Source organism: Macaca thibetana, chromosome 7 (genome assembly GCF_024542745.1).
Source record: "Macaca thibetana thibetana isolate TM-01 chromosome 7, ASM2454274v1, whole genome shotgun sequence".
NCBI lineage: Eukaryota > Metazoa > Chordata > Mammalia > Primates > Cercopithecidae > Macaca > Macaca thibetana.
The window spans coordinates 90199503-90220016 of NC_065584.1; the positions used below are offsets into that span (position 1 = coordinate 90199503).

The 20514-nt window shown below is 43.4% G+C and overlaps 1 protein-coding gene across 6 annotated transcripts in view; it reads left to right on the top strand.

Annotated features, from left to right (window-relative positions):
• The window catches only part of ADAMTS17 (ADAM metallopeptidase with thrombospondin type 1 motif 17), a 363335-nt gene that overhangs the window by 175594 nt on the left and 167227 nt on the right, over positions 1-20514 (top strand). For all 6 annotated transcript variants that reach the window (XM_050799681.1, XM_050799677.1, XM_050799676.1 and 3 more), the window contains 2 exons: positions 9295-9435; positions 11866-12016. In XM_050799681.1, the coding sequence (XP_050655638.1) occupies positions 9295-9435; positions 11866-12016 (292 nt within the window). The remainder of the gene's footprint in view (positions 1-9294; positions 9436-11865; positions 12017-20514) is intronic.

The following is a 20514-nucleotide window of genomic DNA, read 5'->3' on the forward strand; positions in this document are numbered from 1 at the left end:
TAAGGACATCTGCAGTCCTGGATGGGTGTAGCCACTTACCAAGAACAGTGGGCCTCTGAGACACATCTGCTAGAACAGAGATTTTGTCATTGCAGAGGAATAATGGAATACAAAGGCATTGGAGTGGGGTGGGAAGTTTTCATTTCTCCACCGGCCCACCTGCCTTACAGTATGACTTCCCTCCTTAGACCACAGCTGTCTGAGAGCACCTGAGTTTGCAGCTTGGGGGCTGCAACTTGCTTTGGTCAAGCGAATGTGTGTGCTTAGAAGAAGCAAGGCCATTCTCTACTGTACCTACTACTGCCAGGCACTTTGGTGACTGTTTTCCCATGTGACCCTGACCCCCATTCCTTTAGAGAATGTAAACTCTGTATTCCCAGTGCCTAGAACAGTATCTGGCATGCAGAAGGCATTCAACAAATACTTGGTGAATGAATGAATGACGTTCAGTATTATCCCTGTTTAATCACAGATGGGAAAACTAAGGTTCAGAGGTGTGATGTTTCTTTCTCAAGTGGCAGAGCTGACATTTTCTTCTAGGTTGGTCTGACTGCAAAGCCAGGGCTGCTTCTAGATGGGAAGGGGTATTTTGTGTCATCCTCCCTGGCTGCCCACACCTTCTCATCAAAACCATCAGGACATTGGAGGCTGGCTGGGACTTGGAGCTGGCCACTGTCTATGCACGTTGTCCCTGGAGTGCATGGGTGGAGGAAGGTGTGCTGAATATGGGAGACTAAGCAGCTAGGGCCTGATGCCTAATACTGTTAACTTGGCTGGGAAAGATAGTTTCAGAGAAAGAAGGCCAGCCAGGAGTGCAGATTCTGCTCTTCTGCATGACTTGAGCAAATTACTCTACTCTTACAGCCTTCAAAGGTGCTCAGCAAGAATGGGGAAGATGATGGCTGCTCCTATCCCTGTTTCACTGGAGGCTGTGAAGACACAGTGGTAAAATAAGTGAAATGCTCAGACAAAATGGTAGCAGCCCAGGGCACTGCACCTTGACAGAGTGAGAGTCTAAAGTAAGGTGAAAGGTGAAAATAGTGTGGTCCAAATGATCTTTGAAAATTTCCTAGTAAGCACCATATTCAACTGTGTCTGTCTACATCCTTCATACCCAGATTTCCTGCCACTGTTGGAAACAGCAGCCATTTCTTAGAGCATCAGATAGAATTTAAACTTCACTAGCCAGGCATGGTGGCATGCACCTGTAATCCCAGCTACTTGGGAAGCTGAGTCAGGAGGATCACTTGAGGCCAGGAGTTTGAGGCTGCAGTGAGCTGTGATCATGCCACTGCACTCCTGCTTGGGTGATAGAGTGAGACCCTGTCTATTAAATAAAATTATAAAATTTAGACTTCAAATATTAAGACTCCACACCTCCTACCCATGTTGTATTTAAAAAATGTGGATCATGAAACACCAGAGTCACCCTCAGCATGGCGTGGTGCTCACAGCAAGAAACCCCAAGAGAAGGGTAGATACACGGCTTTATCACATACCCTCTCAGGATGTCAGGGTGCACAAGCAAACACATGCTTGCTGGCTGGAATAAGGGACAGAATCTCCCATGCTTCGTTCTCTCTGTCTCTCTTTCTCTCTTTCAATAAGTTGAATTTTTGCTAAAAGTTAAAAGCCCACTTGATGTGAATCTTCTAAATGTATGGAGATGTATGTGTGTATATATGTACGTATATATAAGTGTAGGTACATACCTGTCCTATATAGTTATATATAGGTATATATAGTTATATATATAGGCATATATAGAGTTATATATAGGTATATGTATACCTATGTATATAATATACCTATATATATATAGGTATATATATAACTAGTTATATATATACTATATAGTTATATATAGGTGTGTGTATATATAGGTGTATGTATATAGTTATATATAGGTATATTGTTATATACATAGGTATAAATGCACCGATGTATAACTATATATAGGTATATATACACCTATGTATAACTACATATAGGTATATAGTTACATAGTATATATAGATATATACATATATATTTATACATACATATATAGTTATATATAGTTACAGTTATAGCTATGTATATAACTATATATAACTATAGTTATATAGGTATATATAATATATAGTTATATATAGCTATATAGTTATACATAGGTGTATATATACCTATATATAGTTATACATAGGTGTATATATACTTATATATAGTTATATATACCTATATATAGTTATATATAGGTATATAGGAGAGGTATATATCTACACTTATATATACATATATACGTCTACACAAACCCAGGCAAGGCTGCTTTGAGTGAAGGCTGTACCCGACTCATGCACCTACGTCAAAATCCCATGTATGTAAATTCAAGAATTGAGTGTTTGCTTGTCATTTCAGTACTCCGGTTAGCTTAGAGAGGCTGTGTATATTGTATGAGTATTATTCATATTTACCTGCTATGATGGTGTCTATTCTAGAAAAACACACTGAACACCAACACTGTGTTGGTCATTATTTACCCAGTGGTGATTCCGAATTTTGTACTGTTTTGGGATGACTCTTACATGGTACTGTGTGCATTTGAAGTATAGCTAAATCTATGGCGACCCCCAATCTACTCTGGTGTTTGCCTTGTTGCTGAATCCCTGAAAACTGGTGGGCTCATTTTTCTGTACAAAACACAAGTACCTTCTCCACAGTGAGAGGCTTTTGCTGCTATTGCTGCCTATTTGTTTTGTTCTCCATAAGTGGGGTTATTGATGATCATGGGAACTGACGCTGTTCTTTGACCTATAAATGAGTGCAGCGTGTTATCCCCTAGTGGCATTTAATCCTGTGGCTAGCGTTTCGGAGTAGCCCAAGACTGGGGGCACAATCTGGTCCTTGGCAAGAGGTACTGACTGGAGAATTTCCCCTCTAGTGCAGAGCTGGCCTGTTAATTATTGTTATGTTGATTAGCAATAACGAATACACATCTGTCCACTATTTCTTAGAAACTGCCATGGGCCATTCCAGTTACTGCAATGTCAATAAACATCTATTGAATAGGAATTGCCAGGCAGTGTCCCCACAGGGCTATGGAAGTAGGGCTGGAGCCAGCCTTCCATGGAGAAGCTATGTTCATGGGAGCCCAGGCTCTTCATCCCACTCCAGGCGTTCATTCCACAAACTCAGCCAAGACTGCTTTGAGGTGAGGCTGGACCTGACTCCTACACCTGACATCAAAATCCCAAAGCTTCTGAGAGACAGGTAGGCTCAGAGCCAGGTAAAGCTGAGACTTCCAGAGTGGCAGATGTCCCAAGTCTAGAACACCTGCTCATCTCCTGTGAGATTCAGAAACCAGGAGGGGTCGAGCACTGTGGGAATCCTCTCAGAACTCGCCGCATGGTGTGCTTTGTCTCCCAAAACAAATAAAGAGCAGCATGTTATTTTAAGATAAAATCAACTCAAGGCCATGAAGCCATGACTGCGTCTGATAAAGCTGGGCCATTTGAGACACAAGACCCATCTGTGTCCTCAGCCCCACAGTCACTGAAAGTTAAAATTACTGGGCGTACTTAACACCACACATTTTCGTTAAATATAATGTTGCCAGAAATAATAAATGCCCTGGGACATAAACTTAAAATAACATGAGTTTCTCAGTCAAAGTAATCTTTAATTTAAACTAAAAATAGCCTAGACAGTAGTTGATGTCAACCTCAAGTATCAAGACTCCTCCCAGTCCAATGCTAGTTAATCAAACTGTAAAGTGATAAGCCACTTAGTTAGCATTTAAACATTTTAGAGCAGATCAAGCTTGATCTATATTAGAGACAAGCTCCAGAAACCCAAGAATCCCACTCGGCTGATTTTGCTGTCTGGAACATTCCTTGGGGAAGTCCTCTTGGGCTGGCAGAGTGAAATGCTCATAGGACACAGTGTGCTCCGGTCGGCCAGATCCCTGTGAGGAATATGGAGTTGCCAACAGCACAGCCATCTTTTCTGAGCACTTTTGTAACCATCGTGTGTGTCTCCTGAATCACCAGGTTCTCTGGCCAGGAGAAGAGGTCTTGTGGGAAGAAGGAGCCCCTTTCATTTGATAACCAAGTTGACCACTGAGAAAACTCATGAAATTTTCTTCCTTAAATGGTGAGACCATCCTCCCAGAGCTTGGGTCTCCTCCCATTGTGGTTTTCTGAGCAACATCGATGTTTGGAAAACCCTTCTAGTAGCTGCCCGGGAGATCCCAGCCAGGGAGGATGGGAGCAGCTTGTCCAAGTGCACAGTTAGAATAATTAATTCATGTGTTGATCCTCCATCGACTTGTGCCCTAGGTTTGAAAAGTTCTTATTACCTGAGGTGGGAGATGCCTCTGATCCAGGTCAAGGTAGGGAAAGAGGTTTTAGAGAATGCCTACAGGGAGAGTTGTTTTCTTAAGGGATTTGAATATTTCTCAAAGTAAGATAATGCTGTATCCGTTTGGTGAATATGCAAATTTTGTAACGTTTGACGCTGCAGCTAATGACACCCTCTTTACTTGGGGGCTGTTCCAGGAGAAACCGGTTTTCTGAGTAGGGTATTTGAGGGGCAGTGACCCAGACAAATGGAACCTCTGTGTAGGTTCCCAGATGATTTTCCCCGGAACCCAGCTCATGGTTCCAGAACCTGTGCCTTCCTGAAACCATGCATGTTCCTTAAAGAGGCAAAACGTTCCATTCTCTTAGGCTTACATTTCTGAATGTTTCACGTCATTGATACAATGAAGGCCTTGCATTTGCCTCATTGCTTCCAAGTGCAAGATCATGTTCCAAGTAGAGACTATGGTCTGTGTGACTCAGACTAGGATTCCAGGGTCTGTGAGTTGTGACCCTTATGAAGAGACATTGTTAATGCTGATAAGGACCATGCCTGCCAAGGCTGGAGATAGCAATTTGACCTGGTCCACATGCAATGGATACACCATGAGATGGCAGCTGGAGCCACTTTTTTCGTGAGACATTTTATTTCTGTAACCTCTGTACATTCGGCATAGTTCATTGAAATCCATCAAAACCTTCAGAAGACCTACTCATTTAAGAATTCTCTCAACAGTTTTATTTAAAGAAAGACAAACCCTAAGTCAAATTTAAGATAGTTGACTTTTGATGTCCTTTGCTAAGTGTACTTGAAAAACCAGTCAGTTCCTTCAACAGTTAACATGAAATAGAGAAAGAGAAAGCTACCAGGTAGAAGAAAATTAAAAACCGATTTCACCTAACATAATGTCCGCAAGGTTCATCCATGTTGTTGCATATTGCAGAATTTCCTTTTTTAAGACTGAATATTTCGCTTTATGCATAGACTGCATTTTATTTATCCATCTATCAGTGGCTATTTAGGTTGTGTTCATATCTTGGCTATTGTGAATAATGCTGTAACTGAACATGGGAGTGATGTCTCTTGGAGATTCTGGTTTCAATTCTTTTGCATAAATATTTTGAAATAGAATTGTTGGATCATACAGTAGTTTTATTTTTAATTTTTGAGGAGCCCCCATACTGTTTTCTCATAGCATCTGTACAATTTTGCATTCTAACCAATGCCACGCAGGGGTTTTAATTTCTCTACGTTCTCGCAGACATCTGTCATGTTTTTTGTATTTTCGTAGTAAACATTGTGAGAGGTATAAGGTGGTATCTCATTGGGGTTTTGATTTGTGTTTCTCTGATGATTGGTGACATTGAGCATCTTTTCTGTACCTGCTGGCCATTTGTATGTCTTCTTTACAGAAATGTCTTCTCAATTCTTGAGCTCACTTTTAACTGGGTTGCTAGTTTTTGTGCTATTGAGTTGTAGGAGTTTCTTATATATTTTAAAACTTAACCCGTTATTTTATACTAAATGAAATAAGCTAGTCATAGAAAGAAAAATACTGCAGGATTCCACTTATATAAGACATCTAAAATAGTCAAATTCATAGAATCAATGAGTGGGCTTGTATTGCCAGGGGTTGGAGGGAGGAGGAAGGGGGGAGCTGCTAATCAGTGGGCATCGAGTTTCAGTGGAGCTCAAGAGAGCTGCTGTACAGCATTACAATTGTAGCCAACAATACTGTATTGTAAGTTTACGAACTTCAGAAGGCAGCTCTCATGTGAAGTGCTTTTTCCACCATAAAATACAGTTAAAGAAAATGAGCCTCAAAAAAAGAAAGAATTCATACTGACAGTGAAAGTAAAAATAATTTTTTTGGTGCCAAGGATGAATATATTTTTAAAATTTTTTTATTTGTAACAGAATTTTTTAAAGCTGAATGGAGATTGCTTTCTCATGCACTTGTATGTAAATAAACATGTTCTGTTGCTCATCCAAAAGTGAATTAAAAAGCTGAGTAATTGCATTGAAAAAATAGAACTCACTTTATTCAACCAAGTGACCATTAAGCAGTGGCTCACGCCTGTAATCCCAACACTTTGGGAGGCCAAGGCGGGTGGATCACGAGGTCAAGAGATTGAGATCATCCTGGCCAACATGGTGAAACCCTGTCTCTACTAAAAATACAAAAATTAGCCGGGCGTGCTGGTGCGTGCCTCTAGTCCCACCTACTCAGGAGGCTGAGGCAGGAGAATCACTTGAACCCAGGAGGCAGAGGTTGCAGTGATCCAAGATCGTGCCACTGCACTCCAGCCTGGGCGACAGAGCGAGACTCCGTCTCAAAAACAAACAAAAAAAAATATGGCTAAACTATTCTCACTGGCCAGATTTGTCTGATAATTTCTTCAGTCTTCCTTTAACCCTAATTGGATGGATACCTGACACTGAGGCAGGAGGACGAGACTGAATCTAACGAGAGGTGGCTTTTGCCGTTCTGCCAAGCAGTCTGCCACCATGCCCGATCAACACACTTGTCATGGATATGAGTTCTCCAGTATTTTTTGGCACTTTCTTCACTATTAAACAGATAATTCATTCAATAAATGTGTTTATCAAATGCTTGCTTTGCACCAGTTACTGCTGCCCTGAGAAAATAGGGTGAGTTGGAAGAGCCCGTGGGCCTCCAGTCAGGAGGGTCTGAGGTTGACAGAGGCCTGGACCAAGTGAAACTGTGGCCATCCATACCTAGGTGGTGATGCAGACACTCCCTTTTCAGACATGACCATAGTTGGTCACTTGACCAATTAGGCAAAAAATTGATTCAAGTGGAGAAATAAATCAAGACATTATACGTAGGTGCCTGAGACATTTTGTTTTAACTTAAGCTATAAAAACATTAGCTTTTTTCATCAATTTTGTAATACAGAGGGGAAGCCTCCTCTTTGAGGAAGGGTATCTGCCAATTGGATTTCCATGTCACCTTCTGATATGGTTTGGCTGTGTCCCCACTCAAATCTCATTTTGAATTGTAATCCGCATAATCCCATGTGTCGAGGGAGGGACCAGGTGGGAGGTGATTGGGTCGTGAGGGTGGTTTCCTCTGTGCTGTTCTTGTGATAGTGAGGGAGTTCTCACAAGATCTCATGGGTTTATAAGCATCTGGCATTTTCCCTGTTTGTGCTTCTCTCTCCTGCCGCCATGTGAAGAAGGTCCTTGCTTCCCCTTCACCTTCTGCCATGATTGTAAGTTTTGAGGTCTCCCTGGCAGAACTGCAAGTCAATTAAACCTCTTTCCTTTATGAACTGCCCAGTCTCAGGTAGTATCTTTATAGCAGTGTGAAAATGGACTAATACACCTTCCTCACACAAAGCATGCCTATAATGAGAGTTTGAATCCAGTTTCTTTAATATATGTGTTTTGTGTGTGTGTGTGTGTGTGTGTGTGTGTGTGTATACACATAGAAAGGATTATAAAAGACTTGTGAAGCAGCCTGGGAGCAGATTTTTGTGATTTATTCCTCATCTTTCACAGTTGTCTTGCCCACACCCAGTTGGATGGCAGTCTGTCTTAGCTACTGGCTAAATCTGTTTTCATGAGAACAACAACTTAGTATTTGTCCTCATATTTCGTTGGTTAACCCAACATGTAACCACATGTATGAATTGAAATAACAAGTATCACTGGCATCAGTAGGTTTAAGAATAAATAAAATTGAAGATTGGTATGGATGCCGCCCCTCCACTGATGGGGGCAGTCACATATGGGTGATCAGAGAGGGACCCGCTAGCCCAAAGTTCCAGAACATATGAACGCCAGGCAGCGGATCCTCCAAATGACATGAGTGACTTTAGCTGATCCAACTCCACTTGGGAGTTGGCCAGGGGAGCATCTCTGTAGGCAAAAGGGTGTGGGGGTGGCCTGCAGGCGTGCAGAGGAGAAGACAGGATGGGTTTCTCTTGGGAAGAACACCACCATGAAGCACCAAGCAGGGGAGCTGACGGAAGACGGTCAGACATCTATGAGCAAACTAGGAAAATGTGGCTCTAGAGCAGAATTTAGAAACCTCTTTTATCATTATCTCTGTCAGCGTTTATCTCTTCTCCGAAGCTGGCAGTGATTTGAGGTCTTTTCCTTGTGGTCCGTTACCTGGCACTTGGAAAGTATCTAATATTTTTGAATGAAGGAAAGTATGTGTTCTTTTTTGTTGTTGTTGTACTGAGATTGTTGAAAGATGGTCATCCTTATACAAGTTGGGTCATAAGGAACTCTGGGTCAGTGAACTGTGGGCCACTGGATCTTGTGTGCTGCATGTCTTGGCTTACCCCAGTGAGGGCAAGTGTATAAGCTAAGATCACTGTTCAGTGCACAGTGTGATCAGCCCTCCAGGTTGAGACAGGCATCCTGGTATCTCTCAGGTATTGCTGAATAGGGAAGGTGACAGCTGTGATCTTGTTAGAAGCGAAAGATAGAAAAGCCATACTTTGTAATGAGTTTGAAGGCTTAGATTCAGAACATTCTATAAGTCAGTATTTAGGATGGTACCCAGTGATTCCTCTTAGCACAATGAATTATCTCTAAGGAACAGAAACACCTAAACCATGAACATTGGAATATTTAATGTAAGAAAACAAGTCTAACCATCAGAAGCTTAGAGTTTAAGAATTATCATGTCACAGTTAATTATCAGAGTTAATATACTTCGTTGATTTATTGTTATTTGGTGAATGCTATTAGTGTCTGTCATTTGCTCAGTTTATCTTCATTCACTAAATAAACAAATCCTTGCCTTCTATTTCTCTGAAAACACATGACTGTGGGTCTGTTCTGTGAGAACCACTTACACCTTATGTCAGTTTTTGTTTTTAACAGTTGATTTAGCTTAGCATGGTCCGCTTGCACCTGGAACTGGAAATGAGAAGCCTGTAGCATAAGCATCCCTCTCTTCTTCTCCTTCTTGGACAGCTTGGGCATGAACCACGATGATGACCACTCATCCTGCGCTGGCAGGTCCCACATCATGTCGGGAGAGTGGGTGAAAGGCCGGAACCCAAGTGACCTCTCTTGGTCCTCCTGCAGCCGAGATGACCTTGAAAACTTCCTCAAGTAAGTCCTGGAATTATTCTATAGGATGAATGCAATCAGAAGTACTTCCAAAAGACAAAAGTATTGGAGTCTCAGCAAGTGTGAAGTGGAGAAACGACTCTCTTTTGGGATTTGCATCTAGCCTCAAGAGGCAGTCAGCACAGAGTGTCCTATAATGGCAAGAACATCTTCCGCGTGCGCATCTGCTCCAGCGACGGGCGCACAGCGGGTGATCATTACGTAATTGCCAATCGATTGAAATATCAGCATAGTTACCCTGTCTTGAAAAGAAACCATTTGGTTCCTCTGCAGTGGTCACCACCTTGGGGCGCCCCTGGGCTGCTGCAGAATGGAGCATTTCCTGGTGTGGAGACGGAGGCCGCTTCCCTAGAGGGAGTGAATTTGCTGGGGGTTGCGGGGTGGGTTTGCTGACCTTCCTCACCTCTGGGGAGGGGAGGGCTGTGTTTATCTCACTGCTACTTTCTTCCCAGAAGAAATGCACCCTTCCATTCTCAGATTTCTGTGGAAGAATCGGCCATCTGGTTTCAGACCTTTGTCAAACAGTTTATATCCATGGACGGGGCGGGTCCCTTAGTGTCAAGACCTCAGGGTTGAATTTACAGAGTGACTGTGCAGACACTGGTCACTGAACTACTTAGCCATGTTAATTCAGGCACCCTGGGAGACAGCAGTGAGTCGGCGAGTCTCACCTGCAGATGGAGCTTCTCAGTCCAGTAACACGTTCAAGTACCCGGTGAATTCAGGATGTAGTGGCAAAGGGGCCATCCCAGGTCTTTTTTCATGACGTTCCCTGTTGATGGGGATATTGTTCAGTGGCAAACCAGCTTAAAAATGCACTCATTACTTTTAATATAGTCCACTTCCCACTGAGTATTTGATACCACAGATCTTAAGAAATGCTGCAAGCCCCTCGATGTTATTTCGCTTTACCCACAAGGGTCATGGTGACAAGATGGAGTGGGTTGGTTGGTTTGTTGGTTGGTTTATTTGTTTGTTTGTTTGTTTGTTTTTTGAGATGGAGTCTCACTCTGTCTCCCAGGCTGGAATGCAGTGGCGCGATCTTGGCTCGCTACAACCTCTGCCTCCCGGGTTCAAGCGATTCTCCTGCCTGAGCCTCCCCAGTAGCTGGGATTATAGGCATGCGCCATCACACCCAGCTAATTTTTGTATTTTTAGTAGAGATGAGGTTTTGCCATGTTGGCCAGGCTGGTCTTGAACTCCTGATCCCAGGTGATCTGCCTGCCTCGGCCTCCCAAAGTGTTGGGATTATATGTGTGAGCTACCGCACCCGGCCAAGGTGGGGTGTTTTTATTTGCTCACGTACATAGCACTGGTCCCACTGGTGAGAAGTATTGTGTGTCTGAGCCCAGAAGAAGTAAACCAGGATCAGTCTGTGTGTCTCGTGTTCATGCAACTTTTTCCTTAATAATCTTGGCAAGTGACTGGGTTTTCTGCCTTAAACCATCTGCCTTTAGAAATTGAGAAATAAAAGCATTGTAGTAAGTAACCTCCTTTAGAGCCAGAGCCTCGCAATCCCCAGTTCACTTATTCATTTATTTATTTATGAGTCAGAGTCTCACTCTCTCACCCAGGCTGGAGTTCAGTGGCGCAGTCTTGGCTCACTGCAACCTCAGCCTCCTGAGTTCAAGCAATTCTCCTGCTTCAGCCTTCCAAGTAGCTGGGACTACAGGTGGGACTACAACCATGCCTGGCTAATTTTTGTGTTTTTAGTAGAGATGGGAGTTTCCCCATATTGGCCAGGCTGGTCTCGAGCTCCTGACCGCAAGTGATCCACCCACCTCAGCCTCCCAAAGTGCTGGGATTATTGGCGTGAGCCCCCGAACCCGGCCCCCAGTTCACTCTTTTAGAGATGCACCTGTCATTGTAAATTAATGCTCCTACCCCTGTTGAAATCCTGAAGTCCTTGGCAGGTATTGCCAGTGGCTTTCAGGGACAGCGGGATCAAGTGAAACACCGAGGCCCCACAAGCACTCAAAGAGAACCTGAAGAGTTGGAAATAAGTACTTTGATTTTATTTAAAGTAAAACAAGTCTAACTTGTTCGTTATTCATGATAGTATTTTCTCAAAGCCATAGTCTAAGAAGATATGATAATCTATTCCAAAATCATTTTCATCAAAGAAAGCTTTCAAACTCCCCAATAAAAGTCCATCAGCCTCATGGATGTCATTCCTACACCCCTCCTGAGTCTCCAGGTTCTTATTGCCTTCAGAGCGAAGATTCACATTTGGCCATGTAGAAAAAGGAATGCACAGCAAAAAAGCGCAGTCCGTGTGTCCAGTGCTTGCGTCCTTTTTCCATAAAGAACGTAGAGGTGCCTCCTTCTCAGTGACTGAAAACTCAAAACAAAACAAAACAAAAACCTAGGCAGCGCACATTTGCAAGTCAACTTGCCTCTTGGCTGTTTCAGGTCAAAAGTCAGCACCTGCTTGCAAGTCACGGACCCCAGAAGCCAGCACATGGTACGCCTCCCGCACAAGCTGCCGGGCATGCACTACAGTGCCAACGAGCAGTGCCAGATCCTGTTTGGCACCAATGCCACCTTCTGCAGAAACATGGAGGTAAGCAGCCCTGGGAGGACTGGCTCGGGACAGAGCATGGGTCCAGCCCTCCCGCAGCAGTACTGGCTTCTGCTGGAGGACATGGGCATTCACACTCAGCACATGCACATACACACACAAGCACACGTATACATGTATGCACACACATGTTCGGCGCTCATATACATATATATGCACACACACGTTCGCATACAGAGACATGCATAAACACACCCTCACAGGCATTTGCACATGTGCACCCCATATAGCCATACGCACATACACACCTACACATGCAATTGCAGGCACATGTCTACACACAGTCCCCCACACGGGCACTTTTGCAGGGGAATGCTTCAGGGTTACCACTGACTCCGGTAGCCTAACATTTTAATATGGAACACTTAGGACACTAGAGACGCAGGACACTGTCACCTGACTTCAAACCCTGCATGGATAAACAAGAGGGTTAAAACTATTAAACATTTGAGCATATCAAATTGGGAAAATTTAACAAGTAAAAAATTGATTATATGATAATAACCCCATTAAATAGTTACCGCTTATTGAACATTACCTATGTGTTTGGTACTAAAGCTTCCAACATGTATGATCCCAATTAGTCATCACCATAGCTCCCGAGATCCTGTCCATGGTTTCCAGGTGACAACACCAAGTCAAAGTAAGCAAACATTCAAAATGGCTTGGTTGGTAGGTAGTAGAGCGAGGATTTGACCTCAAGTCTCATTCACCCCTGAGTGCACACTTTTTCACCATGATGCAAACACCAAGGTCCGTGGCTTGACTGGTTTTATGGGTGGGGGGTGCCAAGAGGGGCATGTGGGTACCCAGGGCAGGGCAGTCTCCATGCCTGTGGCCATCTGTGTAGCAGACAGGGAAGGCCCTGGCCACAGGGGAAGGCCAGGAGCCTGTGGTCCACCTGGCCCTGGCAGTGACAGGACTAGGGGAGCAGAGCCTGCACCATCCTATAGAGAGAGAGGACAGAAATAGGGGAACCAGCTAGGAGTATGAGGAACTCAGCAGCTAGGCAGCAGGTGGTCAGCCTGAGGAAGGGCTGTCCCAGCACTGGCATTCAGAAGCACACCTGGTCCCAAGGAGGATGTGTGGATGGCTGGGCAGGTTCTTGGAGCAAGCACTTGGGAGCAGCACCAAGGCACACACGTACATGCAGGCTGCCTCCAGAATGCAGTCCCAGTGCCCATTAGCCAGAACTCCTGGAGACAGATGCTGCCTCTTGAGTGCTTCCTAAGTATAAGTTAGTTTAGGAAATTGGGGCACAACCTACAGGTGGGGCATTGCCTGCCATCTTTGGGGTCGCAAAAAAGGGCAGCTCCTTAAAACCAGGCTGTTTCCTCCTGGGGGCTGTTTTCCCCAAAGGACGTTTATCCACACCATAGTGCTGATTCTGCCCTGCCATTCCCCGGGGGAGCATGCCTGCAAGGGTCCCCTCCAGAGACTAATGGGAAGCTGTCACCCATGTCAACCTCCCACAGGATGCCTGTACCTCCCACCCCAAGACGCAGGGTTGAAGGACACCTTCATGGGGAGATGTGATGAGCCCTAGGATGTGATTGTCCCCAGCATCCTGCAGCAGTGTCCAAACTCACCATCAGCCACTGTGTGGCTTCAGCATGAAGGCTCTCATGCACATACACAGTGCCTGCCAAGAGGCATCCTGTCTGCCTCTTCAGTCCCTACAGTGCATGGATGCTACAGAGATACCAGGAAAGAGCAGGTTTCAGGGAGTCCCTTGATGATGTGGAGACAGCATGAGATTGTGTGGATGGGATAACCAGGGAGGACGTCACGCAGAGAAAAGGGCCCCAGACACCGGGAGTGGGGAAGTGGATAGTGCCCAGCTGAGCCAAGGGACAGAGTGCTCACTCTGCCCACTCTGGAGTCCTCCACCAGTGAGATGTGGCAGGCCAGGCTGAGCTGGTCCTTACAGGGCAGGATTAAGTGGGGTGGGGGCTGGGCAGAGACTGCCTGCTGCCTGAGAGCTGGAGCTGTTTTCCCTTCTAGGAGCCAAGCACTTGCATCCCCATTGGATGAGGAGGGACAGAGGGAGGGAGACACTTATACTGGGGTCTCACAGTCTCCCAGGCTGGACTTTGTCCTTGCACTGTCACACACAACCCCGACTGCAACCCCAAAGGCAAGGGCTTTTAAACCCATTTTAACAGATGAGAATATAGAAGCTAAGAGAGATTAGGAAACAAGCCAGGCTCACCCAGCTGGAAAGAGGTGGGCTGGAAGGCAAGCCCAGGGATATCTGTTACTGAGGGAGGAAAGGAAAGGAAAGCTACTGGCATTCAAAGACAGACCCCAAAGAGAGGAGGCAGGGGATGTGGTATTTTATTTTCCTTCAGAATAATCTTTTCATTAGAGGAATTCAATTAGAGGGCAACAAGCAATGATTCGCTTAGCTTTGTGACTCCTTTCTCCCTAGAAGCTCAAAATCCAGATGCATATCAAGTGAGATCTTCCCATGTGCCTGTTACATTGAAGCTGAACATTTATTCCTGAGCTCCCAAGGAACTGCAAAATATGTTTTCCTGCTTGCTTTTGCCTTGAGAGTTTCACCAGCAATATAATAAATGTGTGCTTTCCTCTCCAATAACTAGCAGAAAGGATTTCTTAGGGGAGTGATGGAATGACAGTCCCCTTGATGGCCACCAGCCTCAGCTGGTCAGTGGTGATAGTCCTGCTTGCAAGGCTAGTGACACTTGCTTTAGAGGAATCTGACTGTGGGGTAGCAGTGACTGCACACTGGAGAAAATGTCACGATTGTTAGAAACAAATGCTTGTTCCTCAGTGCCGAAAAGAAGAACGAGTGCTCAAAGAATTTTCTCAGCAAAAGATAGAAAGTGTCACTCGTGGATGGAGCAATGGCAAGAATACACCTGAGCAAGGGAGGGGAAGGGGTTCTTATTCCTGTCGCAGGTAGCCCCTACTGCTGTGTCATTCACCTTTTGGCTAGGGTTGGACCGCACAGTCTAAGCTAATTCCGATTGGCTATTTCAAAGAGAGCAAGGGTATGAGCCAGAGTGGCGAGGTGAGCAGTTTGGCAGGAAAGACGGTTAGAAACAGGGAACTAAAAACTAAAGGTGACTTAGGTTAGAGCAGGTGACCAGGGGTGACTCAGGTCAAAGCAGGTGACCAGGGGAACAGGTGTGAACTACTGATTAAAACTGGTGGAAAAGGTTGTTTACGGAAACTATGAGGAAATTAAACTTTAAAATGGAGGACAAAGAACTGAACATACTGACGTATTGATTCTTTGAAGAGAAATCTAGAACTCACTCTCTCCAACACACTGATACTCATTTGGGGAAGAAAATGCAGAAGACCAGATGCTTCCCTGTGAACCCTTTGAGAACCAAGGACTTGGGGCATGCTGCCCTAGGCCTGGGACATGTATCAGTCAAGTCCAGGTGAAGACAGTGCCACACTTCAGGGCTCCAGGCCCTGCTCTATCAACAGTCTGCACCTTCCCTGCTTTTGTAGGGTTGTGTGTAGGTTTTGCCTGTGCTGTGGTTGATGTTGGGTATGGCAGGAGAGCGTACATATGCTGTTATCCCTCAATTCTTCCGTGCAATGCTGCCTTGTTGGTGTGGGTGTGTGCCCCCTCCCTTCTTCCTTCTGGGCCTCATCCTGCCCTATGCTCCCCTGCACTTACTCTGTTCCAGCTGTACTGGTTATCCTGTTCTTCTTGGACCCGAGCAGGGACACACTTGCTTCGTGCTGGCTGTTTCCTCCTCCCTGCCACTCTTCTCCCAGTTATCTGCATAACTAATTCCCTCATCTTTTTTGATTCTGTTTTTTTTTTTGTTTTTTGTTTTTTGTTTTGTTTATAAATATAAACTTCTCAATGAGGCCTACCCTGACCACCCTCTTTAAGATGACAGTCTAGTACCCTCCCCTGTCCACCTGTGCAGCATTCACATCTCCTAATTCATTAAAGGAAAGCCCTGCTTTCAGATACTTACCATCTTTTAATATACTCTGTAACTCACCTTTTGATTATAGCTATACCTGTATCTCCTTCTTCTAGATTATAAACCCTTCCAGGGCAGCAATCTTTGCTTGTGCTCACCAGTGTTTCTCAACTGCCTTGAGCAGTACCTGGCACATAGTAGGTGCTCATTAAGTATGTGTTGTGCTGAGATCCAGACATGACCCTAACAGCAGATTTGTTAAGCCTTCCTTATGTGGCTTCCTCAGCTGTTGATGAACTTGTGGAATAGCTCAGATTTGAGGAAGAAACCGTTAGAGACCTCCCTGTACAATGTATTACTCTCTAAGCCTGATTTCACATTTTTCCTCTGGTTCACCAACGTAACACATAAGACCTTGTCATTTTTCTTGCAGGGGTTCATATAAACCATTTTCATGGCTTCTTCCAAGGACAAGAAGCCATTCAAGGTAGTGCAAAGAGTCTGGCAGTGAGTGACTTGCCAGCTGGTTCCTAGAGATCATCTCTCTCAATGCCTTAGAGTCTTCATTAGTAAATCCTCAGGCTTCTGGTCAGTTAATACATGACAAGTACAGGGAACTGGGTCTGTCAATAAGGTTGGTGCCCAATAGGGAGAGCTGATATCTGTGTTACTACCTTTCTGGATAACACCGATTCCCATCTGTGAGGGGACAGAGCTAATTTATCTGTACATCTCCAGAATAAGCATTTCTCTATATTGAACTCCTGGGAGATATGGAAAATTAAGCATCATTTAAAACCTGTATTGTTCATGCAGCCAGAGACCCACCGGAGCCAATCAGAAAGGCCTTTTAATCTAGTGCCATAATTGACTTTTATAGCCATTATTTCTCTTTCATGCCCTTGCGGACTGAAATGGATATCATGTAATGAAATGATCACAGTCCTAACGTTGCTTTTAAATTTCTCATCCCAACTTTTGCTTTCAGCCAAGAGGGTGTAACAAGGGCCAGATTTATTTTCCTTATGAAACAAATAAAAAAACACAGGTAAAATTTATGAAACAATGATTTCCAAGCAGCAAACACCTGTGATCCTTGAGAGATGTGAAATAAGTGAGGTGAGCCCTATAATTATCCTGTCCTATGGCCTGGGCAGTCTCCAGGCAGTGGCACAGGGAGGGAGAGCTGCAGAAGAGCAGCTCTGAGTCCTCCTGAGTTGAGGAAACAGAGCTGGTTGTACAGGGAAGCTAAGGCAGCTAGAGTTCACAAGGCAGAGGACCACTGGAGAAAGAGCTGCAGAGAGAACCGGGAAATCTGCAGAGTCCCCTATGAATGTTCAGTTTAGTGGTCAGCAGAGGTGTGTGAAAAACTACCCAAGGCCAGGAAAAGAACCATCTAAAAGAGTTAGAGGGAAGACTCTCTGGAGCTCACACAGTCATCAAGTAGGGCACAAGAGAGTTTTCCTTCAGTAACATGGAAAATTAGCCCCACGCTAAATGCTGATCTGGTCCCATATAATAAAGCTTAAAACCAACATCTCAAAGAATCAAACTATTTCCAAGTAATTTAACCCAGTCCTAGAACAAAGCTTGGATACATTTGTAGAAGTACAAAACTATTTATCACTCAATAAAATAAAATCACAATGTCTAGCATCAAATAAAAAACTTCCAGGCACGCAAAGAAGTAGGAAAATATATCCACCATAATGAGGGGGAAAATAAATCAATCAAAATCAACCTAGTAATGACACAGGTGAGATAATTACCTGTGTCAAGGACATTAGAACAGGAATTATGATGATATGTCAGGTTGAGATAGCAGAAGATTAAACATATTAAGTAGAAACATGGAAGATATCTATTTTAAAAAGATAACTACAAACCACTGCTCAGTGAAATAAAAGAGGACACAAACAAATGGAAGAACATACCATGCTCATGGATAGGAAGAATCAATATCGTGAAAATGGCCATACTGCCCAAGGTTATTTATAGATTCAATGCCATCCCCATCAAGCTACCAATGAGTTTCTTCACAGAATTGGAAAAAACTGCTTTAAAGTTCATATGGAACCAAAAAAGAGCCCGCATCTCCAAGACAATCCTAAGTCAAAAGAACAAAGCTGGAGGCATCACGCTACCTGACTTCAAACTATACTACAAGGCTAGAGTAACCAAAACAGCATGGTACTGGTACCAAAACAGAGATATAGACCAATGGAACAGAACAGAGTCCTCAGAAATAAAACCACACATCTACAGCCATCTGATCTTTGACAAACCTGAGAGAAACAAGAAATGGGGAAAGGATTCCCTATTTAATAAATGGTGCTGGGAAAATTGGCTAGCCATAAGTAGAAAGCTGAAACTGGATCCTTTCCTTACTCCTTATATGAAAATTAATTCAAGATGGATTAGAGACTTAAATGTTAGACCTAATACCATAAAAATCCTAGAAGAAAACCTAGGTAGTACCATTCAGGACATAGGCACGGGCAAAGACTTCATGTCTAAAACACCAAAAGCAACGGCAGCAAAAGCCAAAATTGACAAATGGGATCTAATTAAACTAAAGAGCTTCTGCACAGCAAAAGAAACCACCATCAGAGTGAACAGGCAACTTACAGAATGGGAGAAAAGTTTTGCAATCTACTCATCTGACAAAGGGCTAATATCCAGAACCTACAAAGAACTCAAACAAATTTACAAGAAAAAAACAAACAACTCCATCAAAAAGTGGCCAAAGGATATGAACAGACATTTCTCAAAAGAAGACATTCATACAGCCAACAGACACATGAAAAAATGCTCATCATCACTGGCCATCAGAGAAATGCAAATCAAAACCACAATGAGATACCATCTCACACCAGTTAGAATGGCAATCATTAAAAAGGCAGGAAACAACAGGTGCTGGAGAGGATGTGGAGAAATAGGAACACTTTTACACTGTTGGTGGGCATATAAACTAGTTCAACCATTATGGAAAACAGTATGGCGATTCCTCAAGGATCTAGAACTAGAGGTACCATATGACCCAGCCATCCCATTACTGGGTATATACCCAATGGATTATAAATCATGCTGCTCTAAAGACACATGCACATGTATGTTTATTGCGGCACTATTCACAATAGCAAAGACTTGGAATCAACCCAAATGTCCATCAGTGACAGACTGGATTAAGAAAATGTGGCACATATACACCATGGAATACTATGCAGCCATAAAAAGGATGAGTTTGTGTCCTTTGTAGGGACATGGATGCAGCTGGAAACCATCATTCTTAGCAAACTATCGCAAGAACAGAAAACCAAACACCGCATGTTCTTACTCATAGGTGGGAACTGAACAATGAGATCACTTGGACTCGGGAAGGGGAATATCACACACCGGGGCCTATCATGGGGAGGGGGGAGGGGGGAGGGATTGCACTGGGAGTTATACCTGATGTAAATGACGAGTTGATGGGTGCTGTTGAGTTGATGGGTGCAGCACACCAACATGGCACAAGTATACATATGTAACAAACCTGCACGTTATGCACACGTACCCTAGAACTTAAAGTATAATAATAATAAATAAATAAAAAATGAAAGAAGCTAAAAAAAAAAAAAGATAAAATGGAGTTTCTTGGAGGGAAAACTACAATATCTTAAATGAAAGATACCCTGAATGTGATTGATGGCAAATTAAAAATTGTAGAAGAGAAGATTGGTGAACCTGAAAACAAAACAATCAAAACTATCCAAACTGAGACACAAACTGAAAACAAAATACAGTTTTGCGACCTGTGAGGCTTAAAGTGGCCTAATAAATATGTAATTAACACCTCTAAAAGAGATGAGGCAGGGGACAGGAAAAATATTTGAAGAAATACTAGCCAAAAATTTTTCAAATTTGATGAAAACTGTAAGACCACAGATTCAAGAAGCTCAAGGATCCCCAAGCACAAGAAACATAAAGAAATCTAGAAAAATACTTGCTATAATCAAATTGTTTAAAAGCAGTGAAAAGAGAAAATCTTCAAGGAGCCAGAGAAAAAAAAACAAGTTATATACAGATAAAGGTAAAACTGACAATATGCCTCTCATTAGAAACAGTATAAGTGAAAGGACAACGGAGAAACATTGTAAAGTACTAAAAGAAAAAGGGCTGTCAGCCTACAATTCTATACCCAGCAAAAATATCTTTCAAAATTAAACGTGAAATGCAGTTTTTCTGAAAACTGAAAAAAAAATGTATCACCAAGAGGCCCACGTTATAAGAAATATTAAAGGAAATCTTCCACAGAAAATGCTACTGGGTGGAAATATGGATCTACACAAAGAAATGAAGAGCTCTGGAAGTAGTAATTTCATGGGCAAATATATGATAGATTTAGCTATACTCAAAGTCTTCAAAAGATCATTGATCATTTAAACAACTGTGTTTTATGAAAAACAGTAAGAATATAATTGTGGTAGATCTTTATGTCCTATCCCCAGAACCTGCGAATGTTACTTTATATGGTGAAAAGGACTTTGCTGGTGTGGCTAAATATCTTGAGATGGGGAG